At 37.4% G+C, this 15,581-nt stretch overlaps 1 protein-coding gene and 1 long non-coding RNA gene across 4 annotated transcripts in view; both read left to right on the top strand.

Annotated features, from left to right (window-relative positions):
* The window catches only part of SCAMP1 (secretory carrier membrane protein 1), a 39,235-nt gene that overhangs the window by 13,035 nt on the left and 10,619 nt on the right, over nucleotides 1-15,581 (top strand). The window contains exons 2-5 of one of the 3 annotated variants that reach the window (XM_062612353.1): nucleotides 2,014-2,091; nucleotides 9,203-9,301; nucleotides 9,567-9,678; nucleotides 13,313-13,441. In XM_062612353.1, the coding sequence (XP_062468337.1) occupies nucleotides 2,014-2,091; nucleotides 9,203-9,301; nucleotides 9,567-9,678; nucleotides 13,313-13,441 (418 nt within the window). The remainder of the gene's footprint in view (nucleotides 1-2,013; nucleotides 2,092-9,202; nucleotides 9,302-9,566; nucleotides 9,679-13,312; nucleotides 13,442-15,581) is intronic. The other 2 variants (XM_062612354.1, XM_062612355.1) reach the window with 2 other exon arrangements.
* LOC134160396 (uncharacterized) lies at nucleotides 9,685-12,278 on the top strand. The gene is made up of 2 exons (XR_009963540.1): nucleotides 9,685-9,873; nucleotides 9,949-12,278. It is a non-coding gene; the product is annotated as an uncharacterized LOC134160396 (long non-coding RNA).

Genomic DNA, 15,581 nt, shown 5'->3' with positions numbered 1-15,581 from the left:
ATTCTTTGTATTCCTTGGGATGTCAGGTCTAATCTCAGCAGAAATACTGTAGGAAGTGTTTTGAAACACGAAGTGCTGCTCCTGTTGGTGTCAGTTGTTCAGTGCTGGGTAGGTAGGTATTCAGTACAGTTTGAAGTCTAGCAACCTACTCCTGGGTACCCAGACTGTGAAGATCTTGTTTCTTGCTATGCTGAGGATAGTTCTAGCATTAGAGAAGATCACAGTGAGTGAGTATGAGAGAGATACTTATCTCCAGACTAATACTTGCCTCCTTCAGCTATGAGATTACACTTCTTTTCTTGTGATCTCTGATTTACTTTTCCATGAGTCTCTCTGAACGTGGAAGAAATCAGGCCATGAACTTCTGTTAAGTGCAGGCTGTGCAACTGAGGTTTTCTTAGAGCAGAATTCTAATACTACTTGCCATGGTGGGGTTCAGTTTGTGTATTTTAGTGTTTGGGGCTTTTTAGGTGATGATTTTTTTTCTTAAATAGAACTGGTGCTGAATATACTCTGAGTCATTCCGTTTTTGGGTAGTTTGTTTTTTTTTTTCAGAGCTTCGGCAAACAATAGAAATATTTGGCAGAAGTATAGTAATTGTAATTCATGGACTTCTGTTGGAGGGTTTCTCACTCTACTTGCTGTATGTATTTAAGCATACAACTTATTTCTAGTACTAAGACTTTTGATGTAGTCAGCTTGTTTGGCTCAGCATGTGTTTCCTGTTATTTGTCAGTGTTAGAATATTACAATAGCTGTGTGAAGAGATCTGAGAAACTTTCCCTCCCCTTCTGCCCCTCCCCTCTCCTTCTTCTCTAGAACATTTAGAGAAAAAAAGCTTTCTTTCATGAGGTATTTACTGTTGTTTGCGTATTGTATTTCTAAATATAGATTGCGCTTCTGAATTTGACTTAACCACTCTTTCCTGCTTTTTGGAAATGTGCTGCTGTTCAGTGGCTGTCCCGTGAGTCTGATATTCTGGTTATTCAAATAATTGCATTTATAGTCTTTATAGTCCTTCATGGACACAGTTGAGCTGAGTTATTTGGTTAGTACAGCACTCTACAAACAGAAGTTTATTGTTGAAATGCACTTTTAAAGGAGCTAATTTAACTTAAAGTAGTTGCTATTTGAGTGCTATTTTGAGTTTCAGTAATGTAGGCATGTTGTTCCACTAAGTGGCTCGTGGTTAGCTATCACTAATTTCACGTATGTCTATACTTGAGCATTTTTGTGTGGAAGAGTGAATGATATGGCAGCATTTGTGAAAGGGGTACCACACTGAAAGCATGAACAAAAAATTGGAGTATTTTGTACACCACCAATTCACATTAATATGTAAAGGCTAGAATAAGTGTACTGGGTCTGGCAAGGATGGTGTTTTTTTTTTTTTGTATATAGCAGTCCGTGTGGCTCTATGTTTCAGATTTGTGACCAAAACGCTGCTGATAAGGCAGAGTGTTTCAGCTGTTACTGAACATAACAGCCTGCATAGTTCACTGGAGGAAAAAAATTATAATATTTTCATTTTACCAGTTCAGTAAAAGCTGAACTATAGGTCCTTTTGGTGCTGTGGGACACTGTTTCCTCAACTTCATTTTTCTGAAATGCTCTTCCTGTGCATGAAGGTGTTGGAGGTTTTTGTGGGCAGGGAAAACCAAGAGCTACAGAAAGCTCTTTTCTTCTGTTGTGCTTTTTGGATGTACAGTTGTGATGTCCAGTGGTAAACATAGGATAGTTTTCTTCCCTTCTCTATTGAGAGCTTTTTTCCTTATAAATCAAATGCATCAGAGGTAGTTTCTTTCAGATGGTATTAATCTAGGTTTATAAGAAACTTAGAATAAACCGATGTCATCTTGAAGACAGAGGTGGATGTTTACAGGCTTCTTCACTGAAAACAAACCTTTTTTTAGGGTGAAACAAATGCTGAGTTTTATATGATATAATGATGCAAGTGTTGACTTGTTGCTTATATACCTGTGCATACATTTACATAACTGTTTTCTCTTCTAGGATCCTTCCGTTACACAAGTGACAAGAAATGTTCCTCCAGGGCTAGATGAGTACAATCCTTTTTCTGATTCAAGAACAGTAAGCACATTTATTTATTAATCAAGCTGTTAACACTTTTAGGTAAGATTCGTGAAGTATTGTTTTCAGAGTTTTGGACTAACATTTTGAAACATGTGATGGGCTAGGTAGAGGTGATGGAAGATGTGTAAGGACAGGTAGTCCCATGAAATATTTGGAGGATTAAACGGGTAAGTTAATTTAAGTGAGCTTTGACTGGTTAAGGAACACTGGCTCGCAGAAAGGGAAGCAAAACAGACCTGATTTTTTTTTTTTTTTTTTTACCCTGTTGAGTAAGACTTCTGATAGTCTGTCCTTACGCTTTTCTGAATTCTTCTTGCTTTAAAGCTCGTGAGTGTAGCACACCTCCCCAGTGTCGTGCTTTTGATTTCCTTTTCACTTAATGAAAGAAGGTGGTGTTCAGAATAAGAAAAAAAATTGCATTTAAATAACAGTCCGCAAGCTATGTGCAGTTGTGCTGTAGAAAAAGGAGTAATTTATGTTCAAGCAGCATAGTTGGGTTTTGGCTCTTATTTATATAGATTTAGTTTACCTTGTGCTTATTTTCATCCACAGGAGAGGGGGTTTGGGGGTAGGGTGTGGGAGGAACATAGGGAATAGAGTATAACAGCATTTTTCAGTGGTTACTTTTGTTAGTAAAGATCTTGTGCGAGTGTATGGATGATTTGTTTCTTTTAGTATAATTTGTAAACATTCAAATACAGTTTTTTCAAATGTAGGCTTATTTCCTATGGCAAATCTGATAGAGCTGGTAGGAAATGTTGGTACTTGAACCTTTGCAATTGTCACAGATGGCATGGCACACTTCACTCTAAAGAGAGAAGCAGCAGTGTGTTTATAAAACAGCAATTTAACAATTTGATAGTAAATGTGACAGTGGTTTAACAAAATACAATAGCAAGGTAAATGTGATTATTTACTGCATAGAGGTTAGGATTAGACAAAACTATCAGGGAGTCCCTTCTGTTGAGTCCTGAGTTCAGAAGGGACCCTCTTGCTTTCTGTATTTCTTCCGGAGGAGTGTTTAGGTGCAGATGCATCCAGACTTAGTCCCAGACGTCATCAGCGATTAATATTTAAAGGATTATATATGCACAGTCAATCCTTAATATCACTTAGCTAAGATTTCAAAGTTTAGCGTGCTGTTAATTACTCAGCACAAATCTGTTGCAGCAAGGAATCTCTCAACCCAGAGGAGTAACCTTGATGTGGCTCTGCTCAAAGGGAGATACTGGCCTGCAGTCAGCCGCCACGCAGGAAGGCTCAACATGCCCTGGGCTGTCCACTATTTATGGAGTGAGCTAATTGATTCATACACGTTTGCCTGCCGACTATTGAAGTTAGTTTCTTCCAAATTTGAGCTGGACCTGAACCAGCACTGTGGTTAGGTGGTTGCACCACTTGAATTAGCCCTTGGCTATTGTGTTCTCTCTCTCCCCCAAATCCAATTTGAGTTATGTAGCTGTCACAACCAGAAGCATCTGTTAGACTGCCACTGAAGGTTATCACTTAAGCTGGATCACAGGAAACAAAGGTGAGGTTGGGGCAGCAGGTGTAGAGCACACAGTCACAGCAGTGCAACAGTAGGGGTTCATGCAGTGTTAAAATGCTACACTGGAACAAGCTTGGTTTTGATGAGTCGTGGATTAGATGTTTAAGGCAGAGTATTTTCAACTAGCAAGAGTATTAAATAAGTCTTCAATTTTTTTTTTTTCTCCGAACTCACAGTATCAGAAATTATCTTTCTGAAGCTTGAAGAGTTTAAAAAATGCTTTGTATTAACCTAAGTTAGAAAGACAGTAGGTCTGGTTCAACACAACATTCTAGAGCTACTCTGACATTTTTTAATTACTTGTGCGCTTATTTTAACATGCAGCTCTGTGGAAAGAGGAAAATTGAGTACTGGCTTTGAACAATCAGCTGTGCATGTATAAAACACTCTAATTGCTCATTACAGATGTCACTCATATAGAAAAGTTGGGAAGATGGGGAAGGTCTTTTAAGTCGGTGTTCAGATCTACTGCATATGTGCTATATTCATGCACTGTGATTCAATTAATAATCTATGAGAGGTTACTGAATTAATAAAAACTGTCTACTGAATGAGTTGTCTGTAGAGGAAAAGAGCTTCCACAGGTTTTCCTGCAGAAGACAAGCCTGAAAGAGTAAAGTATATGTTCAGCTAAGAGTGCAGTAGTCATCTAACCGTTAGATGATACTCTTCCTCTGTTTCTTGTGGATGCTGAATATGTGAGTATTTATTCTGTAATTATATGTATTTGCAGCAATGTGCCTGAGGTACCTGAGGAGATGCTCACAATTCCGTGTAATATGCTCTCTTTTCCTAGCAGCTTTGTGTGCAAGAGAAGGGCATACTATGCACGTAGAAATAAATGTATGTGACAGGACTAAGGGAAGAGACAGTGGAAGTGAATGCCTTTAAGGACTGGATAAACATAGAAACAGGGTCTGTGAATTTTAGACTTGGAGGATTGCAATGTCTGTCAGTGTAGGGATAGAAATTACTCTGCATTTTGTGTCTTGCTCAGAGCAAAAGCATCCAAATAGTTTCTGAGGGCTTTCATTTGCTGCTGTTCCTTTTTCTACATTTGTTGGGAAGCTGAGTCATCTCAAACAATTTTGTGCAGGTAATCCCACTTCAAATGTTTGGAAACCACAGTGGTGTGAATGAGCAGAAAGGATGCAAGCTGGTGGTAGCAAAATATATCCTGAAGACTTTTATGCTGTTTAGTTTGAGAATTACTGGTCTGTAAGACTTAAAATTATAGTTGTTTCACTGCGAGTAATAATGTGTAGTTGTAGTTCTTAAGAAAGCTGAGAATGGTATGCTTCAATTGGAAATCCAAATTTCTAGTGGTAGTGGTAAGATGGTACGTTGTATTCTATAGCATTAATGCAGCAATAACCTTTCTGCCTTCCTTTCAAATTCAAGTTGCTAAAGCATGCTGGACTGCAAAAATATTTCTTCTTTGAGAAAGTGACTTCAAACTCTAAACGCTGACATTTGTTATTTTAGCTTAGTTGTGTTTTACTTTTTCCAAGGGAGATGCTTCCTACCAGTTCTTGGTTAGATAGGACAGGGGGGGAAAAACAAATTAATTCTACTTTTTCTCAGTACTCCTTATTTGAGTACTGAGAAAATATTTCGGTGTATTCACCTTCTATCAGTCAAATTATATCCTTCACATCTGCACTGGGAAATTTGATAGGAAAATAACATGTAAGACTTAATGGGGAAAGTGAATGGATGTAGAAGATAATAGGTGTCAAGCATTACGACCTTGACATCTAACAAGAGAAATGAGGAGTATTCTTGGTATAAATGCTAGATAAAATACCACTGCCTGCATCTTCAGTGGTTTCCAGCTCTAACAGTCGTCATGGAGATTACTTTGTGTCTTTTTCCATGTTTCTGAAATTACGAAGGAACAGATGAGATTAGACAATTAGTATTTCTGCTTCATCATTTAATGAAAATACATTTAAAGAAGGCTTTTACTTTCTCCCTGGTTCTGCAAGTTTTGCTAATGCATGTTGAACTCCTTCGAGCACTGTTTATATATGTGTAACATGAATAGACACAATAATGCATATAGCAGTCATTTTCAAATTGCTGCATTAAAAATTTGGAAAAAAAATTAGTAGAGTTGAGGTGGTTTTAAGAGATATTTAAATGTTTTGGGGTGTTTTTTTTTTCTTTTTTCCTATTAAATTCCTGGGTAGCTCCTCTCTTTCTGTCTTGCATCCAAACACAGTGAAGTGTTTATAAGAAACCAGATTGATCATCCATACCTGGCTTCTTGATAGAAATAGGTAGTCAGCTGAGTGTTAAGAAAAGTAAGATGGAAAATTATTAAAGCATGAACTGGAACATATCTCAGCTGGCTTCATAACAGAGGAAGGAGAAGTGACAGCTCTCACACTCACTGGAAAGGAGCACTGGGGTATGACTCTGTGTATCTATGTTCTGTGTAAATCTGATAGTTTTACGTTGGGATGTTGTTAAAGGCAATGCCCAGTCTGTGGCAGCTTTTGTAGCTGGCCATTCTAGTGCCCTTCTGTGTGCAGGTGTGTGTTTATTTGTGTGCATTCCTGGGATACACACTAAACATGCTACGAAAGCTATAGCTGTCTTCAGCAACCTGAAATGGATAGCCTTCAAAGTCTCTCAGGAGAGCTGGACTGGGCTCCAGCAGTCAGAAGGGAGGAGTCCCCAGGTCTCAGAGCATCCCAGAAGTGGTAGGCTTTGTAATATCTCTTAACAGCTTTTATCCCCCAGCCCCTCTTTCTTTGGATTCCAGAATTCACAGCCTCTTCTACAAATTCTTCCAGGGGCACAGGATTCTGTGTAGTCAGCAGGTCTTTTACACAACTGTCATTATGTGCACAATAGACAGCAAGTCTTAACACCGTATAGATGATCAGTTAGCATATAATGGAACATAATGTAGAAATCTGAATCAGAAGAATCTTGTACATAATTAGTACCTTATATTAATGTCATGTGTGCTGTTGGTTGACATCTTCATTTCTGTAGTTCGTGAGCTTTCTGTTTTCTTTATTCATATGCATATATACATGTATCAGTCATTAGCAGCACTGTAGGCTGTTCAGAAAAAGCATCTTTCAAGTATACTTTGAATTCACTGTTCAGATATTTTCTAGTCTGATAATCCACCTTTTTACACTATTACAGGTAGTATTACTATTTTTTTACAGTATTATGGAGGGTTGCTGTAGTACTTGTGGGAAACTATGAACAGTCCTGGTTATTAGTCTGGCAGGCAGCTGCTTATCAGTTATGCTTTCAAAGCTATTGTTACCTTTTTTTTTCTTTTCTTTTTGGCTTTTTTTAGCATTGCTGCGGCCTACAATGCATAATGCATTAGTTTTTATTCAGTAGCTGTTTGTTATTGTGGTGCAGGTTTTCTGTCTTATGTTTGAAGTAGAAGATGATTGTCTAGTTCTTGTAGGAGTTCTTGTACAGGGCTTTTTCATTACCACAGTATACCCCAACATAAGGAATTAATTAACCTTCTTTTTTAACTGCCTTTAACCAGCTTCAGAGAGTCATAGAATCATTTAGGTTGAAAAGACCTTAAGAATTATGAAGTCCACTTAACGGTTAACCTAGCAGTGTCAAGTCCACCACTAAATCATGTTCTTAAGTGCCGCATCTACAGGTCTTTTAAATACCTCAGGAGTGGTGACTCAACTTCTTCCCTGCGCAGCCTGTTTCAGTACTTGACCACCCTTTTGGTGAAGAAATTTTTCCTAACAACCAATCAAAACTTCCCCTGGCATAACTCCTCTGTCCCTGTCACTTAAGAAAAGAGACTGACCCCCACCCTGCTGCAACTTCCTCTGAAGTAGTTGTAGAGCATGATAAGGTCCCTTCTGAGCCTCCTTTTCTCCATGCTAAGCCACCACATTTTCCCTCAGCCGTTCCTCGTCAGACTTGTGCTCCAGGCCCTTCACAAGCTCCTCAATGTCTGTCTTGTTCTGAGGGGCCCAGAACTGAACTCAGGATTTGAGGTGCAGCTTCACTGTGCTGAGTACAGGGGGATGATTGCTGCACTGGCCCTGCTGGCCACACTACTGCTGATACTGACCAGGATGCTATTGGCATTCTTGGCCACCTGGGCATAAGCTGGCTCATGTTCAACTGGCTGTTGACCAACACACAGAGGTCCTTTTCTGTCCACTCTTCCCCAGGCCTGTAATGTTGCAATGAGTTTGTTGTAACCCAAGAGCAGGACTTGGCATTTAACCTTCAGTTGTCTTCATTCCATAGTACCAAGTAATCTTTCTTAGTATGAGAAACTTAAATCATCAGGCATTTGAGAAATGAGATCTCTCTTTTATCTCAGTATTGTGTTATGAACTGATGTATAAAGTGGAAAGAGAATTTTGAAATGCTGGAATCAGCTGATGTTGCTGTGATGTACTGCAGTATCGCACACAGAGATGGAGTTTACTCAAGCACAGGTTGCCTCCTCAGTGTACTGCATTCATGCATTTCAACAGATGATTAGAAAATGTGCAGATAACCTGCACCAAGTCATAATTTTCCAAGTGAGTGCCATTTAGTTACTCCTGCTTTGTTTTAAGGTGTTTTAGTATTGAGAACATCACATTTCTCACTGTAATTTTGTTCTTAATTTCAGTCTTACTGGGAAAAAATGTCTCTGCCTTAAAAAAATCACAGAGTGGGAAAGTCTTGCATGTTGCAAGTTCTACACAGAGAAAGAATTGTAGTTTCCCCAAATGTATTTAAGAATAAAATAACATCATAGTAGTGCTGTACAGATCTGCTTTGGTAAAATTCAGTTGATAACTTCAATCCAGGTAATATTTTTTCCCTTGGTTAGTAGCTCCTGGTTAGCATTGTGTATGATAGATACGGGGAAAGTCAGAGATGATGACAATAAGGGATGGGAATAAGAGAATTTTAAAAAGGGCGAAAGAGGAAGAACCCAAGCTACTAAAAGCTTCTTGTAAGCTGTGTTCTTATAGGTGGTAACCAAGTGAATGAATTGCCGGTGGTACTTGAAACTGAATACGAGGGTACATGCTGGCAGAGTAGTTGAGCAGTAGATCATGGATCTTGAATTGGAGCATTTAATATGGTACATTGTTTGTCTAGTTAGCTAGGTGATATATGCCTTTGTTAAGTAGAAAGCCCTGGAAGACACTAGTAGAAAACTCTGGAAGACATTACTAATAAATGGCATCATGTTTCAGAATATGAATAAATCACTGTTAAATCCTGCAGTTCTCTTTAACAGTAACTGCCCTTTCATTTTCACATCTGAACAGAGTCAAAATTCTGTTTGCTTTCTACTGATCCGTAAGATTCCATGTGTGTTTATAGCAAGTCGTGCGGTGTAAAACCAAATAAGTAGAACACTGCACCAGAGAATACGGTTATCTTCTTCTTCCTAAAGGTTATAATATTGCAGACAGCACACTAGATTTTCAGTTTGTCAGTAATACTTCCTTTAAAGCAGTTATATTGGTTCTTACAGAGTTAAAATATGCTTATTAGACTTGGAAACTGTCTCCTTATAGTTGTCTCTTGTTGTTTTAGCCTCCTCCAGGAAATGTGAAATTGCCTAATGTACCCAGTACCCAGCCAGCAATAATGAAACCAACAGAAGAACCACCTGCTTACACACAAATTGCAAAGGTTTGTCTGCAACTTCAGGCACTAGGTTCCATTTTAGTATTTAAATACATTTGTGAAATAATGTATTTATTTCTGGAATCAGGTATTCTTAATGATTTATGAAAATTAATACTGCCTTTAAGTAATCAGTTAATGTATAAATTTGTGCAATATTAGGCCAGTTTTCATCCATAGCTGGAGATGCTTAATTACAGAAAACAGACTTGGAAATTTTATTTTGTGTTTGTATTTTGAATCTATATCTAACAATGCTTGTTTTGTTCAGGAGCATGCTTTGGCCCAGGCAGAACTGCTAAAGCGTCAAGAAGAACTGGAAAGAAAAGCAGCTGAATTAGATCGCAGAGAAAGGGAAATGCAGAGTCTCAATCAGCAGGGGGGTATGCATGAAAAAAATACGTCTTTAAATTGCAGATATTTAACGTTTTCTTAGAAACTATTTTAATATTACAGTGACATTTTGAAACAGGTCAAAGAGAAGGGTTTATAATCTTTTCAGGAAAAGAAAGTTTTATCTCCCTTGAGACAGTGCATATGGTGAATAAAACCTGTCCTGTCATGTGTAGATTTTCACTGTTAAAATTTTAAGTTTGGCCTTAAGGTGTTACTCTCTTGCTATCAGCTATTTTTATTCTAGGTTAATATCTAAGTATACAATTAAATAGAAATGGAGCATTTAGAGAAGTAGTAAAAGTAACTTCGTAAGGAAAATCTTTTATTTCTGTAAGTATTTATAGATGTAGGAGAACTTACCTGTTTTAAAACATTTTCTTTTTATCATCTCTTGCTATGTTACAGACAATAGTCTGCAAATAGCAGAAAGATCTATTATTAATTTTCTATTTTTCAAGACACTTTGGAACCTGTAGTCAAGATCAGTAATCTCACTTTGCTGCAAATTGTCTGCTGCACAAAACCATCAGGTTTTGTACAGCAGTTTCGCAAATGAGAAGATTTACATCTCCTTAACTGAAGATACTTTGCTAAAAGTAGATATGTGGGAATATTTCTTTTCAAAAGGAAGAACTTCAGTCTAAAAGCTAGGAAAAAAGCTAAAACATAACACTGTGTGCAAGGTTGACTTTGTGTGGTCTTTTCACTTGTATCTAGAATACTGACTGTTTTATTTCCACATGTGCTGGTGTTTTTTTAAAAATGCATTGGTGCAATTCCAGATAACATAATTACTTAGTAATTCAAAGTCTTGTGAATTTTATAAGTAGAGTGTTTCAGTTGGAAGGGGCCTACAGTGATCATCTAGCCCATCTGCCTGACCACTTCAAGGCTGACCAAAAGTTACAGCATGTTATTTAGGGCATTGTCCAAATGCCACTTAAACACCAGCAGGCTTGGGTCATTGACCACCTCTTTAGGAAGCCTGTTCAAGGGTTTGACCACCCTCTCAGTAAAGAAATGCTTCTCAGTGTTCCATCTAAACCTCCCATAGTGCAGCATTTAACCATTTTCATGTATCCTATCACTGGATACCTGGGAGAAAAGCTCAGCACCTCTGTCTCCACTTCCCCTCCTCAGGAAGCTGTAGAGAGCAGTCATATATGCCAGTCATTTGCTAGGATCTGGGAGTGAGAAATTGCTATTCTTCTTCTGAGGAAAAGAATCACAGTGATTTTGTTCCTTCATTAAGACATTTTTATTTTATTCATATTTGTTCTTTCCAGTATCTCTATTAAATCTCTGTACCTCTCCTCCCAGATAGTGGATATTTTTGTTGTGGGGTTTTTTTTCTTCCTTATTTCCTTCTCCATCTATTGCCTTTCATATAATTTCACTAATTTACAATGATGGTCTGGATTGATTGCTTTTCTCTTCCTGGCTTTAGGGACAGTTTTGTTCATCTGTATCTTGGAGATACATGTTACCTGATGCATGTTTCAGGTCATTTCTAAAATGAGTAATATTAGGTTGCAGTTGTTCACATCAAAATGCTTGAAGAGTCCATGAAGAATCTTAAAGGATTCTTTAGGAAGGCTGAGCAGAAAAAAGAGGGATTTTAAAGTATTAAAGAAGATGCTATTTTTTTTTTACCAAATGGCAGTGTAAAAGATGCTGCAAATCAGGAATCATCTATTGCGACTGAGAAGAAAAACACTTTAGAGTTGTCTTGATTGGAGGACAAGGTCTTCTGCAATACTCTAGCTATTTGCATTCAATTTAAGATACTGGCTGCCATCTAGGAAACTGTCATGCATAACTAACTACAGCGCAAAGGTCTTCAGGCTGATAGGTCAGCTCAGCCTTTGATATTTCTGCTGAGGTCCTGCGCAGCATTGCATTTGAACTAGTTAAGGGGTGCTGCTACCTAATTCAGCCAGTTCATTTGGGCGTGCCTGAAAATCCCTTTCTGGGCTTGCACAAAGCTTGTGTGGGGCTGTCTGCATATATAGTGTAGACATGCCATTAAAGTTATGTTAATACGCCTTCTGGTGGTAATGTGTGTTGAGTAAAATAATTCTGAGCTAGCTTTTTGCTCATCAAGGTGCGATCTTCAAATATGAATATCCAGAACGCATTTAGAAAAAAATCTCATGGTTTTTGATCTCAGACTGTCTCACAAAGCTGTCTTAGTTGAAAATTTTGAAAACTGTGCCGCAGCAGTGGGAAAGCACTTAAAATAAAATTCTTAAATAACATTTTGAATTATTACATGATACCTGAATTTTTCCATAACTCTGTCTATGAACTATTAGTGCTGACAGAAAGAACCATATACTGTGGGAATGAAAATCTGAATTATTATCAGGTATTTTTTGCATAAGAAATCCCAAAATAGTTTGTAATATGAATGGGAATATTACTTGGTTACTCTCAGCATGCTCCCTTTCCCAATCCCCTGCTCTGAAAAGCCTAGTAAAAATTTCAGTAGAAGAGGCAGAAAAGTTAACAGATACGTAGTACTTTGGACCTGTTTGGACAGAACTACCAGCTTCATCTTGTCTGAATGGGGAAACAAAACATATGTGAGCTTTGCAAGTTTTCCATTCTTATCAGATGAACTGCTAATAAAGATAAGTTTGAACATAGCAGTTGCAAGCTAAACTTGTCAGAATTTCTTGTAAAGGTTAGCCTTTAGGTTAGTCTCTAGTTCAGCTCCACTTTTTGAACATGGTGATTAATGTATTTCTTGCATGCAGAATTTGAAATGCTGGGGTAAAGGTATGTTGCATTTATCTCAGTTGAATCTCTGAGTCTGCTTCTATTTGGCAGAGTGCATACTCTAGTCTGTGAGCAGATCAGCATACAGGAAATTCAAGTGTCTGATACCACGTCCTTTATGGTGTCCTTACTCTGTCACACAACTGTATACAGTTGTAATAAATACAGTGATGCTGTAGGGCATCTTCTTGAAGAGTAGTTTAGACCATTTCAGTAGCTGCCTTTCTTGAGGCTTTTGGGCTTTTTGATAAAGTTTTGACTGTAAGCTATATTGAGACCTAGTTCGAAGTGTTAGAAGGGGACTGTAGTGATAGGACAAGAGGTAATGGGTCCAAACATAAACAAGGGAATTTTAGGTTAGATATGAGGAAGAAGTTCTTTACTGTGAGGGTGGTGAGGCACTGGAATGGGTTGCCCAAGGAAGTTGTGAATGCTCCATCCCTGGCAGTGTTCAAGGCCAGGTTGGATGGAGTCTTGAGTGACATGGTTTAGTGCAAGGTGTCCCTGTCCATGGCAGGGGGGTTGGAACTTGATGATCTTAAGGCCCTTTCCAACCTAAACTGTTCCATGATTCTAAAGAGCCTGTTGTTAAAAATACAAAGATTCTGAGAATGAAGAACGCTTTTCAGTCCCCAGTCTTTGTATTCAACAAAGAATTGTGTGTATTGTGGAACTGGAGGGAAATGTGTATTGAGACAAGGAGGGTTTTGGTAGCCCAGTTATCCAAGTGCTTGTGAACTTGTGCATGAAACAATTTGAACAAGTTCAAATGTGTATCTCTAGTATACAAAAATTAAAATTGTATTATAAGGCTCTTCAGGGTTTTTTTCTGTTTTGCAGGTAGAAAAAATAACTGGCCCCCTCTTCCTGAGAATTTTCCAGTAGGTCCTTGTTTCTACCAGGACTTTTCTGTAGACATTCCTGTAGAATTCCAGAAGACGGTAAAGGTTATGTACTATTTGTGGATGTGTAAGTATTTTCTAATTTTTTTATTTTTTTTTTTTTTTTTCAGAAAACCAAAAGTGCCTATTCAAACTTGACGATACATGCCTGCTGCATTGGCTTTTGTAACATCTGTAGTGAGAAGTTATTTTAAATTCAGAAGTTAAATGTTGAAGTAAAGTATTTTTGTTAGTTTCAGTTTTACAAGTATTGAATTATTTCATAGAAAGTTCCACAGAAAAAAAGGAGGAGATTATCCTAAGGCATTTTGGTTCCAGTATATTGCAATTTTCTGTTTTAACTGTCTCTGTTATTGTAAAATGAGCTTTGACCATTTATTAGCTTTGAAATAATTCTACTTATTTTAACAATTCTAAGTTTTTAAAATCAGCTTATATATTAAGAAATATAATTCACTATCAGTTTTAACAGACTTGTGACTTTAAGGATTGTAATATCCCTTTGCTTTAATATACATAGTTGTGTATCCTTTAATATAGTTTTTAGTCTGTATTGGACACTTAATATCATCTTTGTTTAAAAAAAATAGTGCAAAATAAATCAGCTGAGGAATCAGTCCATGTTAAAACTATCCTTTGCACACCAAGAATGCTCTACGTCATCTTTGTGCGGTTAATTTTGTCCCCATTCAGGTGCTGTGTTTTGACTGGAGAAATGCTGCATGAACCAAACATACAAATGCCACAATATTTGTTTTTTTTTTGCCTTGTCCACTGTGATGAGAGCGTAATAATTACTCTGAGAATGAGGAAATACCAAAGATTTAGGTGCTTTGATGTGTTTAATATATTGTTATAGTGCTAAGGGAATATGAATGTAAGAGCTTTTCTGTATTTTTTTTAAGTCTTCAGATTTAGTTAAATTTCCATAAATTTATCTGGAAATCTGGTAATCTTATTACTGTGATTGAACCACATAATTGATACACATAAATGAGCAGTCAGCGCCGAATCACGTTAATTCCACTTCATCATAATCAGCTGTCTATATTCATTGCTGGGTCATTAATCTTGAAATAAGCAACTAAATCCACTGTAGAGTATATGACTAGTCACTCTTATAAATCTGACAGACATGGCAGACTTACATGAAATCTACGATCAGATACTTCAGAATTTTAGGATAGTTATGAATTCTGGTCATTTTCAGGACTGAGTTCTGGAAGTGCTGTATGTTTCAAATACAAGGTGAAGTTGGGCGGTGAGAATTGGAATACTGATACTGGTTTTATTTCTCTTTCTTATGGCAATAAATAGAGGAAGCAGCAACATTATAGTATTTCAAAATATGTAGGAGTTGTGCTTTTACAATAATGTGACACAATTTCTTCTAGATAGCCTGAGTTTTTTTAACTGAGTCCTCTTAGTCTTTTCTTTCTTTAGCTCTACTACTCTCTGACTTGGGTATTACTCAGGAATGAAGGAGAAGGGCATAATGAAGGAAGAGGCAAAATCTTCAGGCTAAAAAAATAGTTCAACACAGGATTCCATGTGTTAGGGCTGGCTGTTAAATCAGTCCTTGTGAGTTAACTTTTCCAGGATTGTACCTATTTGGTTTGCCTCATTTTTCATTAGAGTGGCTATGCTTCCTCAGTGGAGGCACTTAACTACCAGCCTGTTTCTGTTTGCTGCTCTGTCCTGTATTTTGTTTCCTTCCCCAGAACTTCATAAGTCTTGTAAAGCCTGTGGGTTCTGTGAACATAAACACATTTGCGTAAATCTAGTACTAAGTGCTCAGCACTTTGTAAAGTAGGTTAATTTTCCTCTTTCTTTTTAGCAATCACAGGAGCAAACCTCTCTGTTTCAGTATTCTGTGTGTTTTCATATTAGCAGCAATTTTTGTATTTTTATTACTGGTCTTTGTGTCTCTGAGGAAACTTTTTTTGCCTGTTTCAGTTCCATATGCTCTTCATCTCATGAGAAAACAATTTATGTGTCAGTATTCCATGAGTTCATCCATCTTGTATAGAAATCAGAGTTTTCTGATTCCTTGATGTAGTTTTATCTTTTACACTTCAACATTGTTGTTTGTTCCCCTGGGAGAATTTTTATTTTTTTTTTTTTTCATTTTACTGGCTGAGTGATCTCATGTTGAATTTGTAAACTGCAGCAATCAATTAGCAATGGATTTTTTCAGCTGCTATGGA

The sequence above is a fragment of the Pezoporus occidentalis genome, unplaced genomic scaffold, assembly GCF_034315485.1.
Source record: "Pezoporus occidentalis ecotype Australia unplaced genomic scaffold, CSIRO_AGI_Poc_V1 ctg16, whole genome shotgun sequence".
In the NCBI taxonomy this organism is placed as follows: Eukaryota; Metazoa; Chordata; class Aves; order Psittaciformes; family Psittacidae; genus Pezoporus; species Pezoporus occidentalis.
Note: the sequence above shows the minus strand (reverse complement) of the source record. Positions and strands in the feature narration are given on the sequence as shown.